This window comes from Thunnus thynnus, chromosome 5, assembly GCF_963924715.1.
Source record: "Thunnus thynnus chromosome 5, fThuThy2.1, whole genome shotgun sequence".
In the NCBI taxonomy this organism is placed as follows: Eukaryota; Metazoa; Chordata; class Actinopteri; order Scombriformes; family Scombridae; genus Thunnus; species Thunnus thynnus.
The window spans coordinates 2,935,969-2,958,307 of NC_089521.1; the positions used below are offsets into that span (position 1 = coordinate 2,935,969).

Below are 22,339 nucleotides of genomic sequence, written 5' to 3' on the forward strand. Positions count from 1 at the left end.
TTGCGAAGCTATCCTTTAAGTTCTATAGCAGAGGCCATTAAAACCATTATTTTTATTTTTACACCTGACAGAAGCCAACACGAAACAAAAATAAAAAAAGAGAGAGAAACCCACTTACCAGGAACAGATGCCATAGCTTTGAGAGCCTTCACACAAGACGTGTACCTCACCTGTGTGACTTAGGACATTGGGGTACTGCCCATTGGCTGATGACACTTGCATCAGCCTGCGCTCATGCAAATAAAATTGGGGGGGGGGGGGTGATGGGCATCCTAAATACACAAGGAACATACAGCACTTCCCACATCTCATTAATTGAATCTCTAAAAGTTAGGGATCTGGTAATGTAGCACAAACACAAAGCACACCATGAACTTCTGTCAATCACAATTCCATCAGCAATTTTAATGAAAATAAACTCTTTTTGTACAATACAAAACAAATAAATAGCCATGTAGCCCACAGTTCTCAGACAGACCTCCAGCCCTGCAGAGCATCATACTGTTGTTAGTTGGAATGTACAGCAAAATACAAGCGTCTAATGTGGGCTTGTGTTGTGTTCAGGATTAGTGGGAATTGTGATCTTTTCTGATCTGAGGAGAGGCTGAACCGGGGGGTCAAACGCAAGCTCAGTCAGCAAGTCATTTCAGGTTTCATGAGGTTCTTTTACCTTTGAGGATGCAAACTTCAGAGTTCCCGCTTGTCTTGAACACTAACAGTATGAAAGTTGCCCGGGCTGTGAGGTTTGTCTCTTAACAATCTATGATCCCTCTCCTGGGAAACTCCGACCCATCCACGCAACACTAAGGGGGTTTCACAAAGCCAGGCAGAACTGTTACTAAAGGTTGAGTTAAAAAAAAAGAAGACATATGCACGTATAAAATCATATTTCTGTCTTTTCTTGGCATCTGTTTTTGGTTTGAAGTGAGTCAAAGGTTGAGGTGAAAACAAAGTTGTGAGGATGAAATTGCCTCACTGATTGTCACTTTGAAAAACACTCTGATCTTAATTCGATTATTTGAAAACTTTCAAAGTAAAACCTGGGTCTACTCCAGAATCAATCTAACTGAGTTGGTTTGATTCCATGTTTTGAAACTTGATGGGAATTCCACTGAGCAATTTCTTGTGTTCCAAAAGTATAAAGTCACTATAATCCATTGCCAGCCAATGTTTCTATTTAATTTAATGTTATTAGAAAATAAATATTGTTGAATTAAAACAATTTTATCTCAATTTACTCAACATGAATCATTAAATGGCATCGGAAAGTTAATCTGTAGAACTTCTGAAATGACTTTTGGGGATTCAGAAGGTAAACTGGACTGGTCATGCTGAAACAATTAGTCAATGACTCAATAGGTTCATCAACAGAAAATTAATCTGCAACTGTTTTGATAACTAAATAATTGTTAAGGTCATTTTTCAAGCACTAATGCCCCCCAAAAAGTTACTGATTCCAGCTTTTCTCTTTTTATATAATAGTAAACTGAATATCTTTGTTTTTTTGACTTGTTGTTTGGACATTGAAGTGATCACCTTTGACTCTGAGAAATAGTAATGTGCATATTTCACTATTTTCTGACATCTTACAGAAAAAATCATTTGTCGATGAATTGAAAAAATAATCAGCAGATTAAGCATTTATGAAAGTAGAATATTTACCACAAGCTTATCAATTTAACAGTTTTTTTGCTGTATCTACTGCCCTCTAGTGGATGCTTTTGGTAAGAAACATCCAGGCAGAAACGAGCCTTTGTGAGACCCCCCTTAATCAGACCATTAGTAAAACAGACAAGTTATGGTTTTACATATTTTATATACAACTCTGATAAATATATGGGGAGAACAACACGCCAGTTTTTTCTCTACATTCATTCCACAAAAGCAGCATTTTCAATTGCCACAGAAAAAATATGGCAAATGCAAAAATTTCAGTCTGGTGGACTCTTCTTCATTATCCCCCTGTGTCACATCTACAGTATCTAAATTCATTTGCCTCATATATATGTTCAGATACAAACATGTATATGAAAATGTTCAGATAAAGGCTCTTGCCTTGGCTTCTTCATTTACATTGTTTCAATTAGCAATTTAGTAGACCTTTGTAGATGTGTGATCCTCAAACAGACAGGGGTTTTGTGATTTAGGGCATTGGACTATAAAAATGTTTCACTAATTATCACCATTGCTGCTTGCAAAAATATCAGATAATTTCCAAAAACATTCATATTGGGCATTTACATATTAACATGTACAGTTTCGACTGTGTTCTCTAGTGTTTCTTTGTGTTGTAACATGGTTAAATCAAGGGAACGTCTAACAAAATCATCAGGGTCACATGAACAAAAATATCCTCTATTTCCTCGAGGTCAGACATCAACAAGAGCATTCTCCCATCTGAATATAAATGAGTGCCTCCTAAAGCTGTACATTGAAGGGAGCTACAACATAAAGTGAATTTTAATACAGTTCACTGAAGGTAAGTAAATCTGTCTGAAGCTCTAGCAGTGCTCCTGCCTGCCTCAAAATCAAGGCAATAGTCCGTTTTTGGCCTGATCATGGTCTAGACTGACCTGGTTTAGTCCATCACTCTGGGACTCTGTTGTCACCCACAACATATTCAAAGTCATAAACCACAGGTATACAAAATCGTTACTGCAAAATGTCAAAATACACTGCTTTATCAAATGACTTTCTGAGGAGTTTTCTTCCCTAGAACAAAGAGCAACAGATGACAGCGAGAGTCTGGTGTAGAGACAGGACAGTGTGTTTTGGCAGGTGACATTAAGGCTCCTGTAGTACCTTGTTTCTATGGAGGTGAAATTTGTAGAAGCAGGAGGACAAGCAGAGATGTGCTACTGCTGACAGCCACACTATGTTGTATAGATTCAACGTGGATATGGTGTGTAAGAGCTGCAGTGCATTATGTTGCTCCTTATTAGCTGTGTGTGTGTGTGTGTGTGTTAGTAGTGTAGCGGAACCCCCACAGTTCGGTGCACATGTGAATCTCTGTAGCTACAAGTCATGGACAGACAGCGTGTCGCTAACAGGGATTCTGAAGAACAACAACTAAACCAGCATCTAACGGGTCCAAAGTGACATCTGCAGGTATGTTTACATGCTGTTTAAGGGGCTGCAGCTGCAGCCAATTAGCTATCTAGCTGCTAACTGACGTTAGCGGTGCACTTTTCACCGGTGAATGTTTGTTTGGTGGCTCGTTCAACAAACTAAGCTGCAGGACAAGATGTGTGTTTATGTTTCTAAGTTATCATCAAGTTTTGATGATGTGGACACAGACTGTTGTTTCATTCACTACCATGTTTAAAAGAGGAAGGTATCAGGCCTCATATTGCACTTTAATTTAACAACTGAGTATTGAATATTTTATATATTTTAAGATTTTATTTAAACATTGGACATCTTGAATGTTGTTTTCATTTAAGACCATGGACAAAAGTTCCTTTCTTTAAGTGTTATACAGAATAAATGGAAAACAAAGTTGTATTTGTCTCTCTTCTTTTTTTTTTTTTTTGATGATCTGAAAAATGATCCGATCCATGTCTCAAAACCGTGATACGATCCGAACCGTGAGTTCTGTAATCCGTTGCACCCCTAGTGTGTGTGTGTGCCTCAGGAGTGGCATTGTACAAGAGAATATTACTCATATTAAATCTTTTCAAGAATTATGACCTCCACTTCCTCAAATAAAGATGATTTTGAATCATTTACAGTCATTCTGGACTGGTTCTGTTGTCAAAATGGCTAATTTATTTGCATTGAGTTACTCTTATTTAAATGCCTGTCTAGACAGTATTTCCCATTTTTTCTGACTGGAGTAAATTTGAGTAAAAGGCTTCTGTACTGCTTCCACATGTGTTGTATGCATGCTTCTATATATATTTATGTTGTCCACATATCCAGAACATTGTTCCTTGTATATCTTTATGAGTCCAGTAGTCCGGGATGGATGTTTGAAAACCGTTCCCTCAAAGTCCTGAAAGACAAACCAGAGCAGAAAACAGGGTTTTAGCTACTGAAAAAGTACTGGAAGTCTGTGTTCTCATGTGTCTGATAGAGTATGTGAACTTGCTTTATTGTGATACTTTAGGAACTACAGCCTTTTATTTGCTGGTGAGGTGACTTATTGTCTGTTCACATCAGAAAATGCAAAAATTCCTTTTCATATCCGTGTGAAATAGATGGTGCTAGAAGCTTGGTGACACAGTGGCAGCTGGCTGGGCCAATAATGATGTTAAGACAATATAGCTGGTGAGCTATGTGGAAACATGCTAGTATTAGCCAGCAACTGTAGCTAAGATGACTGGCAAACAGTTAGCAAGGAAGCTTTTTTAACTGGTTCAGTTTTTAAAAATGTTTAATAAGCTAGCTAACTTTTTGACCTGTTTCAATTAAAAAGACAACGGAGTGAACAATCTGGGCTTTTGAGCAGTTTCAATTATGAAAAAGACAAAAAGTTAGTAAGCTAGTTTTTTTAACTTTTCCAAATAACAAAAATTAACAAGCTAGCTTTTTGAACCATTTTAGTTATTAAGAAAAATGCCAGCTAGCTAGCTTTTTTAACTGTTTTTAGAAGAAAAGTTAGCAAGCAAGCTAGCTCAGTTCCTATTCAGACAATAACACATTAACACACATCATTCAAGAGACATATTTGTACCATTGTCTCCTAACAGCTGACTCCAAACCCTGCCTCATGTCTTTTGAGGAGGAGGTTATACTCCAGCAGAGCAGGTTCATAAAAACTGAGATGGTGTGGCAGAACTAATATGATAGCCTCCTCCATTTTTGGAAATTGCAAATTTTCCTTTGTACAGCGCAATTCTTTTTATATGCAGGTTAACCAAACAAGATATTATGTGTTAGTGAGCTTTGTTTGCTTGCAGGCATATTTTTCACTTCAAAGAGAGCCAGATTAGCCATTTACCCCTGCCTCCAGTGCTTATGCTGAGCTAAGATAACTACGTCCTGATTCCAATTCTGTACTTAACACAGACATGAGACTGGTATCTTCTCATCTCGCTCTCAAAAAGAAAGAAAATAAGGATATTTCCCAAAATGCTGAACTATTCCTTTAACACCATTCTGTTCCAAAAGCACTGCAGCTGAGGCTATAATATTTAGTAGACTTGACTACTATAGTAGAATTGACTACCGTAACAGTGTCTCCCTAAAAAAAAAAAATCGATCAGACAGCTGCAGGTGATTCAGAACGCTGCTGCTCAAGTCCTCACTAAGACCAAGTGGATCATATAACTCCAGTTCTCAGATCTTTACACTGGCTTCCTGTCTGTCAAAGAATTGATTTTAAAATACAACTGTTGGTTCATAAAGCACTGAATGGTTTAGGGCCAAAACGCATTCCTGATCTGCTGCTACATTATGAACCATCTAGACCTCTCATGTCATCTGGGACAGGTCTGCTTTCTCTCTCCAGAGTCAAAACTAAACATGGAGGCAGAGTTCAGTTTTTATGCTCCACATGTCTGGAAAAAACTCCCAGAAAACTGCAGGTCTGCTGCAACTCTCAGTTTTTTTAAATGAAGACATTTCTGTTTGCAGCTGCCTTTTATTAAACCAAATTTGAGGGTTAATATTTACACTGCACTGTAACTTTTATTCTCCTGTTTTATGTCTTATTCTTTTTTTAGCTTCTTTTTATTCCCAAATTTAACTCTTTTCAATTGCATTTAAATGTCTTTTTACTTGTGTTGCTTTTATATTCTGTCTTGATGCCTTTTATGCTCTATGTAAAGCACTTTGAATTGCCTTGTTGTTGAAATGTGCTATACAAATACACTTGCCTTGCCTTATATTTGCAGGCAATGTTGCCATGTGTAACAACCATGCCTCTTTCTACATGCTTTTCTAGATGTTTGCTGTTCATGAAGCTACTGTATAATATACCTCTTATCACTGCTGATGTCCTGCCAACTCTCCACAAGTCTCCTCCTCCATTCTCTCCTCCTCTTGCTCAACATCCTCCTCCATTCTCTCCTCCCCTCCTGCTTCCTCCCTCTCTTCATCTTCGGCTCTCCTCTCTCCCTCCCTGGGTGCTGGAGTGCAGCTCTGCCGTCCTCGCTGCCTCTGACTGCGTCGCACCTTGCGGGTGAGGCTTTTCCTCCTCGGCCCTAGACAGGAGGTCTGAGTGAGGGTTGTGGCTGGACTTGTGGATGGGGACAAGGCGGGACATGAGGAGGAAGGGGAGGAGGGTTTGGACCTTGACAGAGGGCTCTGGGCCTGTGTCGAGGCTGGGGAGGGAGGAGCTGCTGTGGCTGGTGGGTGGCCTGCAGATGTAGAGGTTATGGCTGCAGGGTGCTGTCCATGTGAGCCTGAGGAGGTGCAGGCTGTTTGGGATGGGTGACTGGTTGCTGCCTCCTCCAGATCTGGATGTGGGGCAGTGTTGGAGGATGCACAGATTGTGGAGGAATCAGGAGCTATAGAGCAGCCAGTGTCTTCACCATCTGCAGCACCTCTGGGAGGAGAGTCTAGGAAAAGATGAGAAAATTATAAACATATATTGTGTACAGTTTGTCACATGAACCCAAGTAATAATCATATCATGAAATTTAATTCATCCTTAATGAGACAATGGGAATCTTTTGTGTATTTGCTCCTACCAGGACCACTGCTTGTCTGGGACTCATCAGTCATTGGTGGCTCTGCCTCCTCCTGGATCGTTGGTACTGATGCTAGTAGACCTGACACACACACACACACACACACACACACACACACACACACGCACACATATATATATATAAGTGCATTGTAAAATAATTTTCAGACCACCAAACACTGTGTGTATCTACAGAAAAGTGGCACAGTAGACATTAGGGATGATGACAGTCATTAATAACTTCAACTGTACATATAGACATGTAAGCCAGGACAAAATAAGTATTTCAGAATAAACAATAAACACACAAGTTCATGCATAGTTCACTGACCCATAAGTGAAACACAAACTGTACTGCAGTACCCTGCAGGTTAGTCTTGTTAGTTGACTTACTAAGTCCTCTGTAATGGGAGAGTTGCTGGTAAACTTGTTTCATCCTCTCGATGTTGAGCCTGCTGCCCTCAGCATGGTTGATCATTGGTTTGGGGTAATCCACTCCCACCACACAGTTGGCTGCCTTCTGGACTGACTCTGGGGCATTCCAGGGCTCATAAATGTAGCGGTTTGGGTAGTCTTTTAAGATAGGGATGTAATGCCTACAGGAAATTTGAAAAAAAAGAAGAAGTTTGCAACAATTTTAATCTTGTTTACTGCCAACAGAGATTAAATATGGGAGATAATGGTTGGTGGTAGGGTAGGAGATACTGTAGGAGAACCAGTGTATGGTCTACCTGATATAGTCTCCTGACGGGTCAGTTCTCCTTCCAAAGCCGACAGGACAGTAGCAGTGGAAGAACTGTTGGAAGAAGGCACTGCAGGACAGCCACATCCAGCTGCCAGCATTTACACTCCAATCAGCATCCAGCAGCAGCTCCTCAAACACCTGCAGGAACACACACACATACACACCACGCTTACTGCCTGATGTATACTATCATTTGTCTCACACTAATCATATTGCAAAAGCAAACTAGTGTCCTGCGCCCATCAGACACCAGCTTTGTGTTTGAGACTCTGTCCTACCCTCATGCCGCTCTCCCAGCTGATCCACAGGTCTCCCCTGGTGAGGAAACAGGCCACAGCGTGTCGGGCCAGGTGGTGGATCCAGCCCTCATGTCTCAGCTGGGTCATGATGGCGTCGATCCAGGGGAAACCAGTCCGACCCTCAGCCCACTTGGCCAGTGCCTCGGGGTTCTGATCCCATGGAATCTGGAGATGAACGCATGAGACATGAGAGATGTGAACTTCTCTCTTCTTGCTTTCAGAAGGAGAAAACTTTTTTTTTTTAAGTCTCTCTTTAACTGTATATTCTGCTCTGAAAACAATCAGTGGTTACATGCTTAGTGTTTAGGGTGATGGTAATTATGTGATATCAAAAACTCAGGAGCAGAGCAGCACTCCAATTAAATGGCTCCTGCAGAGACGTTTCAACAGTGTTTGTCGGGCTGAAGACAACATCTCACTCAGAGCCATGAGAATGAGTGAGGACTTTGTTAGAAACAGGTTCACATGGGCAGACATGGGAGTGAGTAAAACTGTCTAGCTGTGATGCAAGCAGCCAAAAGGAGAAAGCTCTCCCCTCCTGCCTTATCAAACCAAATGTGAACAGCTGCTTTTGTGTTGTGGATTCAAAAGGCCAAAAACATAAGAGGAAGAGACTTTTCAAAGAGCTCTTATCTAGTTTGAACCAGACCGTACCCAGAGGTGTAAGTTTGGATTCAGTCAGGTCTACTGCTAGCAAATCCTGGATGCTTATCTAGCTGAATGACACATTATGATAAAACTAGTCGGATTAAGGAGCACTTTAATGATAAAGACTTCTCATTGTCCTATCCTTGTTTTTGCGAGTTCCTTCTTTGAATGAGTATCGTTTGGGATGGAAAACATCTTATTGGTTACATTGTTGCACTTCATTATGTTATACAGCTCACCTGTGCTAGGTAGTAACAATGTTGCCATTTGAACACTGAGGGGCATCTGCATGACACGTCTGTGCATGATTAAACTATTTCATTGGAGCACTGCTCCACTCCTGATTTTTGCTTTTGAGTTATGTTAATTGTGGTATTCTGTTTTTGGAATTAATCAAGTGTTGCTATGTCTAGATCATCACTGTTGCTCATGATGTTTGCAGAGGAAAATGCATAGTATGTGGTGCGCTCTAGCAATGACTGCAAGCCTACACATATATCACAAAACATACATACGTATCGCAAAACATAATGTACTGTGTGAACAGTAATATGGGTTTAGATCTAATAGAGCAACTTCATTTGCACTCATGGAATTTGTTTTGATTGTTTTGTTTATGTCTTGTTCTGATTGGTTTGTTTTTGCTGTTTGAGCTGCTCTATTTAACTATCTGTCCCTTTTTGTGTGTTTATGTATGTATAAAAAAAGAATTTGTATATGCAGACCAGAAAAATAAATTCTAATTATTTTCTATTAACGATGGAGCTTGTGATAAGCAAGTTTGTACTGTTTTGACATCAATGCTTTCTTTTTTTTTTTTAAATACCAGCATAGTATTAATATTATTGTGGTAAAACTACATAATCATAAATGTGAATAATTCAGATTCTTAGATTTTTAACAGTTGCACCAGAGCATGACAAGCTGTTGCACTTTATACCAAATGTCTAACACCATTATATCATTTGTGTTGATAACCTCATGTCTGAAAATACTGATTGTTTACAAGTTTCCTTCCTGAGTCTGAACTCTCCTTTATGAACAGAGTGCTGCATAGACCCACCTGGACACAGATGGGGTTTCCCTCCATACGGTCAAAGTTCGGGTTGTTGGTGGCGGCGGTGTAGAAGAACTCCCTCCATAACAGCTGGCCGAACAGGGACAGAGGTGGACTGCAACGCTTACGGAGCTGACGGAGAACACGAGAGAGAGAGAGGAATTGTGATTAAAAAGTTATTGCAAATATGATAGTTTTCATAATGATCTGAGGTTGAGTTACAGATGTCCACAGTACCTTCATGTAGAGCTCTCTGAGGTTGTAGTAGAGAACTCTACAGGACAGACAGCCGAAACGCAGGTATGGGCTGAGGCCGGTAGGACTGGCATAAAGAGAGCACGTGTTGACCCGAGGGTGCTCGAAGTTAGCCACCCACACCTACACAGACAGACACAAATCATCGATTAATCATTCATTCATTCAAGTCAATTTTCTAGCAAAAAATTCCAAATATTTGATAGTTCCATGTCAAAGATACAATTTACTGACTGTCATATGCACATATATGCAGCGATATCCATCTGTCAGTGGTCAGAGCGTGTCTTAGTCTTAGTCTTTATATTTTCCAATGTGTTGTCGTACAGCAGCACTATATGTCTTGAGACTGCACTGTGTCAGATAAGGTTGTAGAGTTGACGTTGTTCTGCTCGTTTGATAGCTCCGCTGCCTCACATCTGCAGGGCTGCCAACTCTCTCGCATTGAGTGGGAGACTCACGCAACTAACACAGATCTCACACTAAGCATGCCTTTTCTCATGCTAACTTTTAGTCTTCGCTTCCTTGTGATTTTAAGCGAAGGACTTCACTCTCTTTTAGCTCTGTTTTTGCTCTCTACCAACTCCTAAGGGAAATATCTGGTTCTTTAGCTGCTAAATGCTCCACTATGTTCACCAGCTAGTCTACAGCTAACTGTGTCTGTTTGCCGTTTGGTGCTGAGCAGGTAGTGTACAGTGGCTTTTTAGAGCTTTTTCCTTGAAAACAGCTGCCTGCTGCAGCCAAAAACAACAATTTGAGAGCACTGAGATTGATCCAAAACAGTAAAGTTGTAGCCAGACAGCTGCAGATTCACTGATAATTCTCTGTAGGTTCATCACTACAAGCAACGCCTCTCACTGTCATTTGATACAACATGACTGAGTCAAATTCATGACTCTGTTGCCCTAAGTTTCTCTCTTCTGTTTTTGTTTTCAATCACTTCCTCTTTGCCGTTTTCTGATCGGTATATACGGTCAATGAAACTCAACACTTTCTGCCCAGATGTTTCACATTAAAAGCCTTCCAGGGGTTCATATCGTACTTCCCTTTCCTGACAGATTTTAATCTGAATAAATCTCCAGGATATGTTGGGTTTGACTGGCAAAAAAACCTTTCTTACCTTTCTGTCCAGATGTTTATTGAGTCTGTCCAAGGCCTCTGACTCTCCTCCTTTCCACACAGCTGGCAGTAAACCCTCTGTCCTGAAACCTGTACACATATTAACACAGAGACAAGATCAAATACAAACCATCCCTAAGTGCTTACTGCTCTCCACTGCATTAAAGGGATATCAAGCTAAACTCCATTTAGCCATGTGGTGTATGAATGTGACTATTAGCAACCGTATCACGAGTAAAGTATGACTCGGGACCTTTGGAGTTATGTGCTAACCCTAACAAATAAGCAAGGACATTTTAATCGACAGATTTCTGAATGAAGTCTGGCATGATGCCATCTCCATTTAAGATGTTATTCAGTTTCACACAGTAGCTTGATTTTTTTTTTCCTGAATCAAACATAGCAGTAATCAATAAGGCTAATCACATGCCCTCTCTCTCTTCTCCCTCTGTATACCCAGACAACAGATAAGTGTAACCCTCATGGTGTAGTCCTAAAGATGCCATATACTGAATTCTAAAAATGTAATAATACAGTTGTGTGTACCTAGTTCTTCCAGTGAAGGTATACTGTATAGCTGGTCATGGTTGTCAGCTATTTTGGTGTGACATTTGTCCATCTGCTGCTGGGTGATGGGAGGCAGGGGTCTCCTGGGCAACTCCAGTCTGCTCACAATGGTCTGAAAGCGCTTAAAGGTCAGCGGAGGACTGTTGTTGTTCATCTCTATTATCCTGGAAGCAATACAGAAAAGATACAAGGTGAAACAAATATACAGCAGAAATTATGTAACAAGTTTAATCAGTGACAAAGTTCTGTTCAAAGATCTTAAATCTCATGAGAGAAATTTCAAAAATAAACTGTAATAATATACGACTAAATGTTGGTGAATAATGCTCCAATGCCTCAAACCACTGAAACTACGCAGTGAATTGGCTGCATATACGATGGTTGGCATTATCATTTTTCTACAGATATTTACAAAGATAGTCTACTTTTAACATGACTACTGTTTCACCACATAATCAATCTGAAAGAAAGACCCTAACAAAAAAATATACAATGGTTCACGATTAATTATCCACCACTCTGTGTTTAAAATAAAACTTCATTCATTATGACAAATCCATGGGTAAAAAGATCATTTAAAAACAATTACAGGAACTTCAACCATCGCTTAGAGCATAGATATGGAGTCTGCAGAAATATCCACAGCAAAGTTGACTTTTTGAATTGAATTGAATTACTTTTCACAATGCCTTGTTATAGATACCATATTTAGAGGTTACCCAGGTAATATAGTTACAATCAGTATCATGATATTTTAAGAAGCCTATATTGAACATTTATGCAAAATCACATAAAAAGAATCAAATTTTATTTTGTTTGATTCTATTGTTAGTTTGTCATAATAGTTTGCTTGAAGTCATTAATTTGGACGAAAGAATTTTATAGTTGATACGATCACATTTTCACAATGTGATTCCACTGCAAGTGTATGAACAATAATACTGACAATGTTGGGATATTTTGATCTGATGGTGGTGGTAGACAGACAGCCAAGGGTTTGCAGATCATTTGCGTTTCTCCTCTGACAACCATGAATATTCACAGCAAATTTCTTCAGACTGAGATGGGCAACCTAAATCCATCAACTGCACTGAACTGCCTTTAACCTGCTAAAATTGCATGCAAGAGTGACAGGAACCTATTATTTACCAAAACTCATCACTTAGCGTTTGTATTTCAACTTAAATGACTTATTTTCAAGCTGTTTGCCAGCAGAGCTGACAGTGAAGCTTTGTATTTATAGTTTCTATCTTATACAACCTGTCTATATCTGTGAGGACGCTCTGAATCCTTGGTTGGTGGATTTGCAGCAGAGATGGCCTCCTATTGGTCAGTTCGTTGTGACTACTATGAATGAGCGCAGTAAGCTGAGCACATGTTCACAACCACCGATATAAACCCAACAGCCGAGTGTACACACACAAAGCTAAGCTCCCCCTGCCTCATGCACACATACAGTATTCTTAAAACACACGGACCAGTCATACTCTAATAGATTATGTAATGCGGTGCTGTAATACTGTGCTGAGCTGAATGCTCTCCATGCAGACGGCCAGGCACAGGCAGGCTTGTATATGGGGAAAGTCCGTTGCTCCCGTCTCCACTCTCACCCCTTCTGCCACCTGGTCTCAGCACATGGACAGGGGTGTGACCTGCAGTAGCATTAGATGACCACCGGAGGGCTCTGATGCATGAGATGCACCAGGATGGATTTTAATACTGGTAGTTGAGATTCTGGCCAGCATCCTCTGGGTGTCTGTTCATCTTGACATGACAACCCAAACTACACTGCTGATGATGGGAGTGTGTTTGCCATCAAAGACCGCTGCATTTAGTCCATCAATACTGTGTTGATAATTTACAAGCTGCAGCATCATGTAAAACATGAAAATATGGAATATTTAAAACTTCATTAGCCTCAACATTTTACATTAAGGCGCATGTAAATTGCTACATGTTGAATTTAGCAAAATGCTGCACCTAACTACACAATTTGTCAACACAACATAGTTCAACTCTGACCAACAGAGCTCTGCATTAAACATACTGTAACAGAAAGGTCAACCTGAAGCACAGACAGTGTGTGTGTGTGTGTGTGTGTGTGTGTGCACGTGCTACAAACCTATCCAGGTTGTAGAGAGTGTGTGAGTTTCTGACAACAGTCTCCACTCCAAACTCTTGGGCCATCTTGATAATGGCTCCATCCCTCTCCTTCCCATAAGGCTCTGGGTCATATTCAAACGACAGCCTGGTCACTTTCCACTCCTGCAGAGGGACAGAAAGACTGCGTTAGTGAGTAAACAAGGCGAGTGCAGATTGCGCCGGGCATATAAAATCTTCATCATGGATCATTCAAGTGTTTGAATTCAACACGGTGCTCAGTAATCAACCTTCAGTGTTTTACAAAGTAACAGAATCAGGTCACGGTTCGTTCCATATGTCCAATCAAGCTGCAGTTTTTGGACGCAGAAGTAGTGGACAGAAAGGTCACTTTGAGGTCATGTAGTTTGGTTCATTTGGTCTGAACCAAGGACAGAAGTGAGCAATTGTTGCTTTTTAGTTCCAGTCTTGTTCATGTAATCATCACAATTGTGTTGTATCTAGAGCTGTGATGATTAGTCAATTACCTGAGTAGTTGATACAGAGATGATTGACAGCTTTCACACCAGAGAACAGTTACATGTGGAAGCACCCTGACGGACAGGACTTGATCAGAAAATTGGTTTGGTGATATTTCTGTCATATATTTAGTGACACAGCACCTCCTGTAACAGCCTACATATTTTACCTGTAAGACTTGTGTTTTAAGGCTGTTGTTCATCATTTGTGATGGGAAATGATCCCGATTTTCACACAGAGAAATAAAAAGTGTGTGTCCTGGTATTAGTTCACTAAAAAAAAAAAAAAAAAAAAAAAAAGCAATCCAAGGCTCTGCCAGTCAAAGGCTCAGTGGAGGAGGTTGTACCAGCGTCTGATTGAAAAGTAGTTTTGTTGACTTTGTTGACATTCAGCACTGGAGCTGAGGGCGTCAAAACAGAGAACAGAAAAGGGTTGTTCTGCTCTGCGTTGTGCTGCCCTTTATTTCCATTACAGTGAGTTTTATTGTTTGGTAATTTGGAGATAAGACACAGTTTGTAAAAGTTATTCTGCTCTGTGTACAATGATGCAGCTAAAAAAACAAGTGCAATGATTTGACTGACAAAAAAAAAACAGATTCAACTTGGCTTTGAATCATCAACATTTCAGGGGCAGCCCTAATGTCTAACGTAAATATGTCTTGGTTTTTTCTTCCTCTGTCTAACTCTTTATATTGGATTCAGGGAAAAAGGTCTCACAGAAATCTCTCTTAGCCCAGAAATTAGAGCATTTTTTCCTCCTCTAATGCGAGTTGCTAACTAGGCTTCAAAGAGCTGGTAATGAAGGAAAGGAGGGCAGTTATTACATTATCTTCATCATCTTCTAAACTCATTTATTTGGCATGAAAGGGCCACAAAGAGCTGCAAACTAAACTAAACCAGACGGTAAACACAAGATCAACTGGATGTTGCAAGCTGACTTTCTTTTTTTAAACAAGCTTGTGAGAAGTGACTTCATTCAAACCAAACCTCACAGTAGCACATTTCAGTCTCTGCTGTTCATTGGTGGAGTGACTTGCGGTTGCTCCTGTTGTGTGGTTGGAGTGGAAAACCTGCAGACTCTCGGGTCTCCAGAGCACATAATGGAGAAGCAGCAGCGTGTTATGTAAGGGCTGTTGTATTGGAGACGGTGAGCAGCAGAACTGCTCCTCCCTGCCTGGAACTAAATCCCCACCGGGAACCTCCTCATAAATGTTAACACCGTCTGCAGCTGCTCTAACATAGTTCAGGGTGGTGTGAACGTGCAAACTGCGGCGGGTCTGCAAAGTGTGTATTTATCTGATGTCACCTGCCGTGCAGTGACATGACAGCTCGTTAGATAAGCGTGTGCTCTGAGACAAAAAAATCACCACAAACGTGTTAGCGTTTACAACTCGGCTGCAGGCGTTCTCACTCTGCTGAAACAGTCCTTGTGTAACAAAACACAACACATAACAGGGTGTGTTCAGAACATTCGGACATCACATCTTCCATCTAATATCTGTAAACTCCACATGAGTCTAAATCATTATCTCAGATCACAAGACACATATCTGCTGTCTGTCTCACATGCTCCAGCCACTACAAGAGTCTGCAGAGAGACATTAAATTGAGGAATCTCTGGTCAAATTCGAGGCTATTGTAAATTCTAAATGATTCTTTATTAATTGTCTTTAGTATTCTGCTTTATTTCTCTGCTCTCAGCTTATTTTAGCTTTCTGCAACTTTTTATGCTGCTGTTTTCTTTCCATTTCTACACAGCAACATTGGTTTCTGTAGATGTGAGCTACAGTAGTTCAGATTATTTGTGTTACAGCAACAATATTGACAGAGAGCCCAGAAATCATAGCGGCAGTAATGATTAAAATGAACATTCCAGCAGTAGAATTAAAACTGTAGTTTGGCGCTTGCTTACTGGCACTTACAATAAAGAGTATAATAACAGTTGAGCCTGATCTGCTGACTGAGCTGGAGTCTGGCAATGCCTCAACAATACACTGACCTTCTGCCTGACTCTGGCACACAATACAGGAAAAAGTACAATCATGTATTTGCATACCAGGGATGTTATAAAATCATTAAAAGATGTCTACAGAGATTTTAAAGAGTAATTAGGCTCTTTGTATCCAACCTAGTCTAGCCTTTAATAATTGCTCAAACACCAGACTTTGGTCAGTTTTGGCTTTTAATGTGTAGACTGAATGTCAGTTTTGATTTCTGTGGCCTGCACCAGGGAGAGCGTGTGAAGCTCATGTGGGGAATTTTAAGATAACATGAAAATAATAACCAACGCCAACCGATTCTCTAGATATAGTTGACATTCCAGACTTGCTTAACACCTGAAATAAAAGCATTCAAACCCCTGCTAGCACCAGGAAGGAGTCTATTTCACACACAGCTGCTATTCTCAATAGTCAGCAGAAATAATGTTTGAAAAACAGACTGAAGGCTTTGTTTCCAAAAAGTCAGTGAAGACGGGTAGCAGGCTAGAGTACAGACCTTAAAAAGTCTTGGGAAAACATCAGTGGGCTGTCCTCTGACTACAAACAATCTGGAGTTGAGCTTCTTCAAACTGCTGTCCAAGTCCTCCAGAGCCTCCAGCAGAAACCTGCACACACATAAAGCAAGATGTTATTAGGAAGAGAGGAACAGAATTCAGTTGCTTTGGGGATGAAGTACTGACCACTATGCCATTACTAAGCATGAGCAGAGTGAATACAGCAGGACCAGCACAGTAGAAGGTTTGCATGTCTTGGTGAAGTGTTGAAGTTTGATGGTTCACCCACACTGTAGTACCTTGTGTACTTCTAATCAGCTTGCCCTGGCTGTTTCTTTATTCATTCCTCCCTGCAACATTTAAAACTGATGTCTGAAATCTGACAAAAAGCATCTAAATGAAAGATTTACTTTTACACACCGAAGACACAGCAGTTCCCAACATCAGTGACTAGCAAAATATGTGAAGAACCTCTGAGAACCTGTGATTTTTCAACAATTACCCTAATGAGGTTGAAGTTGTAGACTAAATAATTAGACTGACAGCTTCCTCAATAATCAAACTAATTTGTAGCTGTAGCTGCTTCACTATGATAGGCTGGTAAAAGTTTGGCAGTGAAGCAGCATGGAGATGTTTGTTTGCATTAACAAACTGTTACTCTGTGCAGACACATGAGAAAACAGAGCTTTCTACCAGGAATTGTTGACGGAGATAGTGATCATGTGGTTGAGATTAGAGGAGAAATAAAAGCACTCATGATGGTAATGAGGCATAATATTACATGCATGAAGCGTCTCTATGCTTTAAGAATGGTCAGAAATTCCTTCAAGTGGAGGTTCCAGGTAGAAGTCCCTGATGTGTTACTGCGTCCTCCTACGACTCTTTTTTCCACACTACTACACGCTGTGCCAGAAAAGCAGATGTTAAATAAACCAATATCAATCAATGAAAATCTCAATATTTTTCAGCCTTGATGTTTTTTTCCCCGGATGCATTCCAGCCAACCACTACAGACAGTTTTTCACTTTTAGACAGAAGAGAAATTTAGTCAGAATAATCAGATTGTGGCAAAATGAAGGTAAAGTACTACAACATGTTGTTTTAACCGACAATGAAATCGACAGAACCAGTTGTAATTTTTAAAACATCTCTGAACTTTTGTGTTGTTTTTCCTGTTTCCAGTCAAACATCTGTAAAAACAGTTCAAATACTCCCTCGTTCCCTCAACACAAAACACACTGACATTAACAACCACAACTAGAATATAACACACAGAAAAGAAACTGATGGTGCCTCATATTGTTCTCAAATCTGACACTTTGTTGCTTTTCCCTGTTTTACATGATAGTTAACTGAATATTTTGAGGTTTTAGACTTTCGGTCGTACAAAACAACATATTTGAAGCAAATTGTTACGGGTATAGACCAAACAATTCATTTAAAAAACCACAGTCAGATTAATCAATAAAAAAATAATGCCTGACTAAATGTTTTGGTGATCCACAGTACCGGATCACACTGACCTCTTTTCACCTGTCAAGTCACGAAATGAAACACGAATTGATTCATGGTGTGGAGTCCATTTTTAAGAAAAGAATATCCAAATTCTCTGAGTTTCTCAAATGTGAATGTTTTCTGGTTTCTTTCATCGTCTATGACAGTAAATTCAATATCTTTGGGTTGTGGACTGTTGGTCAGGACAGAACAAGACATTTGATGACGTCACCTTGGGCTTTGAGAAACAGTGATCGACATTTTTGACCATTGACTGTCAGTTGTTGAAAGTTGACTAACTCAGGTTATCCCTGCTCATACAGCTAACAGCATCTGTATGGTGAACAGTAGAGCTCCTGTTCAGGAGCGTCATGGTTCCACAGGAAGTTGTAGCTACACTGGACAAGGATCAGCGGCTCAGACAAAAACTGTGTTCACTTAGTTCAATAAACACAAGAAGGTTCTCCTGTAATTCTCCTGGTTTTTTTGTTTTTTGCCCACCGAGAATAAGAGAGACTGTTTATCCTTTATCTAAATACTTACTTCAAACATCAGGTTAGTTAACATATTGACATCAGCTGAAGTTTTAGAATATGTCATTTACTTGCTTGTTTAGAAATATAATTTACACAGAGTGGGTTGTAAATTACAAAACTGTATTGAACTTAATTAGCTGAGCATGTTCCTAATCCTCTTGCTGGTTGCTTCTCTCATTTAACTGTTAAACTAGGCTTACTGAGAACAAGGTTGACACAGATGGGAATCCTGATTACATTTTTAACAGAAAAAAAAAAGCATTCACTGTCTGTTCACTATGTAGCTTCATTTTGTTGCACAGTGGCAAAGATAAACACTGCAAAACATATTTTTTTCTGAATCCTAGCCCCCTGCTCAGGCTGCTTATGACCCACTAATCAGGAACCATTTTTTCTTCTTGTTCCTACAGTTTGATGTTTGAGCTTCACAGTACAGAATGATGTATGTGCAGAGTTTGACACTAGAAGGCTTTTTTCACATTATCTGCTGAAAATGGAAAGTTTCTCTGTGTTGATTGAAAGTCTGATTTTAAGCGGTGGGCCTATGAGCAGGATTTGTGACATCACAACTAGTTTGAAGTCGATCCTGGTCCAATATCCAACTTCTACAAGTGTGATGTGGAAACTTGAAGCCTCCAGTGCACAAACACTGAGAATGGACTTTCCAGTGAAGTAGGAGACATCTTGTGTCCAGCAGTTAAACCTCCGAAATGAAATAGATTCTGGAATATTCAAAAAGGGGGCATATTATACCCCTTTTCCACAAGTTAACACAGTTTCCTTCTTAATAAAATGTATCTGACATGCTTTGGTCTAAATACCACAAGGATCAAGGACCACAGCAGCCTTCTCATCCTGTCTAAACAGTGCCGGTCCCGCCCACCTCATCCCCCTCTTCCACGGGGTGTGCAGGCTACCATGGCAACTGTTGAGCGTGAACCCCGAAGAAACACGGCTGCTGGAGAAAACATACACACCAAACGCCTCGCATTACTCGCATGAGTTTGACTATGGGGTCATTTGTGTTTATTAATTAAATAACAGGCAGCGAGCACCGGCAGACAACCCAACCAGCACAGTGATGTTACTGAAGCTCAGCCTGAATGAACCCAAAATAAACTTAGATTTACTTCATGAATTCATGCTTTGTCAGGTCTGTCCACAAGACGACAAGCAAGCAGTAACACATGATATTTCTAACATGCAATGTTGATTATTTCAGACAGGATAGACAAATCTACTCAATGTCATCATTCAGTCCTCTGTGCCCTCTGATCTTTGGATCAGCAAAGGTCCTTGGTCATGTGCTGCATCTGTGTGCATGTGTGTTTGTGTGTATGTGAGAGAGAGAAGGGAGGAGGAGAGATTCAATTAATGTATCTTCTTCTTGACTTGTTAAAATAACCAAATTGTTATTTTATTGTCTTTCACATCTTCCTGTGAATTGTATTTTCCTGTCAGCCATCCGTCTTTTAAAGAATTGTGAGAGAGTGTTGGTGTGGTCAGCATCATGCTGTCGTAGCCCCACTTGGGAGGAGAGGTGAAAAGGGGTCTAGATCAGGGGTTCTCAACTGGTCTCACCCTGGGACCCACATTTTCCCATGGTCATTAAGTCGTGACCCACTTTTATAAAATTCGAACCAAGCAAGTTTATTTTTCAAAAATATCCTTCTAAAACACACGTGTCATCTTTTTTTAACATAAATACATATATTTACATGTCCAAAGTGCATTTCAGAGATAGTTAGATTGATAGATGGTTTCATACTCTCAGTTGCAAGCACTTCACTACATATCACACACTGGGGTTTCTGTCCCTTTTTATCCTCAATGTATGAAAATCCACACTTTAAATAATCCGGGTCATATTTGAGCTTCGCCATCTTGCCTCCAAACATCAACACACACTTAAGGTGAATGTCAATCAAATAATGGTTACCATAGCTACGGCGTGAGACTGCTGCACGTCTCTGACGCATGCCTGTCAAAATATTTTTTTTTCCAAAATAAAAGACAAGTCCAACATCAGATGTGCATTAAATATTATTTATTTATTTTTGACCAGCTGTCCGTGACCCACCCAGAACGGGTCCGGGACCCACTTTTGGGTCGCTACCCACCAGTTGAGAATCACTGGTCTAGATCACTGGTCTAGTCTAGTCTAGTGGTTTAAGAGCTTGTAACTTCTGAAAAGGGGTCAGATCACCTCTGGAAAAACAATGACTTACTCCCTTGGGAAGAATTAAAACATTTCATTTAGTGGAATTAAAGAAAAGAAACAGACTGTCCTCTACACAGGACTCTCCGGCTCTGCTCCCTAGCTCTTTCCTCCAGAGCTGGCTGGCGCTCAGCAGCCGTCTGTCAGGAAGCAGCGGCTCTGTTACCCAGTCCAGCCCTACGATACATGTGAATTTTTCCCTGTTAGCTTAGCTTAGTTTAGCCCAGTCCAAGACAGTGCTTGCAAGAAAAACATGACAAACCTCAAGAAATTTAGTGGGCGGAGACTCAGTTAGAGGTATGGATGGGATACGGTACAATTTCAATGAAGCCCCAAGTGATGTAAGAGGGGGCATCAAATCTGAATGGCTTGTTGAATCACAAGAGTACAGAGCAAGCCAGCCCACACGAAACTGACTGGGGTGTCTTATTTCACAGCTGGTGCGTAGGCACATCAGAGACCAAAATATATACGCACGAGCACTAAAAAAGTGAGTTTTTCTTAATATGGCCCCTTTAATGAGGGAGAAGAAGATGTAATATTAAAGATTTTAATAATATAATTTAACTTTTTTGTGGAAAAAACATATCAGACACAAATTATTATGCAAAGTAGAGTGTTTCATACACACATTAAAACCTCTCTGGAGCACTTCTTTGCTTGTTATTCCCATGACCTCCTTTCTACGTCAATAAACACTGTGGACCTGCTTTACAACATTTAAGTTACTGAGCACTTCGGTTGTACGCCGAACATTAAAGTGGACAGCACTGACTCGATACAGATATCGTCTTCTTCAAGGTGTGGATATCTTGTCAATAAACAAGGACCACATTAAATTGTTCGTTTCTTCTATGTAGCTCTGCATAGCAGTTTCTCCACTCTCAGCTAGCATTAGCTAACTGACGTGGAGTGGAGGCCCAAGCCTAAACTCCAAACGCTGCACAATTACCAGGCAATGAATCATACAAATGGCGACCTCATAAATTGTCTTCACATAATACGTTATGTTCAACAGACGCTGAAGGAACTTGTTAAAAATAGAGCTTAACAACAAACCTCCATCGGTTGATTCCCACGTTAGCTGCGCCAGCGAACCACGGGTCCAGGATATAAACACAGCGCACTGTGTCCGCTCCATTCAGGGCCTCCTGCAACGCCGGATTATCATGCAAACGCAGACCTTTGCGAAACCAGTGCACTGAATTCACCACCATGATTACTTCTTATTCCATCATTAGGGTAAATCCAGAGGGATCGGTCGAAATGAAGCCTAAAATAAAGATTCAAAGGCTAGGATAGTCACAGTTCAGGAGACTCTCAGGAAACTTTGGTGGCTGTCAAACGACAACCAACACTGGAGGGGGCGTGGACAATACTCAGTGGTTACACGTTACTGTCCCTGTATCTTTTCGCTGATTGGGCAGACGGTAATACGTCAACATGAATTACAAAACGGACAAGCTTTGATTGGTTGATTGGCACTTGCAGAGAGCTGCGATGAAGAGCTGTGTCACGTTCCTGTTTGGGAGCAGTGGCGTACTGCCTCTAACAGAAGACTCGAGCAAGACTCTTATCTTATGAAATGATCACATATCTATGTATGCCATCATTTCCGTTTTCACATGGTGCATATTTATCCAAAGTAGAATGCT

The 22,339-nt window shown here is 40.4% G+C and overlaps 1 protein-coding gene across 1 annotated transcript; it reads right to left on the bottom strand.

Moving 5' to 3' along the window:
- Nucleotides 1–384: 384 nt before the first annotated feature.
- Nucleotides 385–22,055, bottom strand: cry2 (cryptochrome circadian regulator 2). The gene is made up of 13 exons (XM_067588717.1): nt 21,744–22,055; nt 16,439–16,547; nt 13,447–13,589; nt 11,304–11,488; nt 10,759–10,847; nt 9,621–9,761; nt 9,390–9,515; nt 7,658–7,843; nt 7,366–7,517; nt 7,028–7,230; nt 6,636–6,716; nt 5,923–6,503; nt 385–3,994 (listed from the first exon to the last, which is right to left on the bottom strand). Exons 1-12 carry the CDS (start codon nt 21,899–21,901, stop codon nt 5,929–5,931), a joined length of 2,148 nt encoding a protein of 715 aa, XP_067444818.1. The 5' UTR covers nt 21,902–22,055; the 3' UTR covers nt 385–3,994; nt 5,923–5,928.
- Between the last annotated feature and the right edge of the window lie 284 nt (nt 22,056–22,339).

Excerpts from the sequence above, each read along its gene's own strand:
- cry2 (XM_067588717.1), bottom strand. The coding sequence starts at position 21,901 with ATGGTGGTGAATTCAGTGCACTGGTTTCGCAAAGGTCTGCGTTTGCAT. Across the intron at positions 10,848-11,303 it reads ACCTTCACTGGAAGAACTAG|GTTTCAGGACAGAGGGTTTA; the intron begins GTACACACAACT and ends ATATGTGTACAG. Across the intron at positions 7,231-7,365 it reads CCGTCAGGAGACTATATCAG|GCATTACATCCCTATCTTAA; the intron begins GTAGACCATACA and ends AATTTCCTGTAG.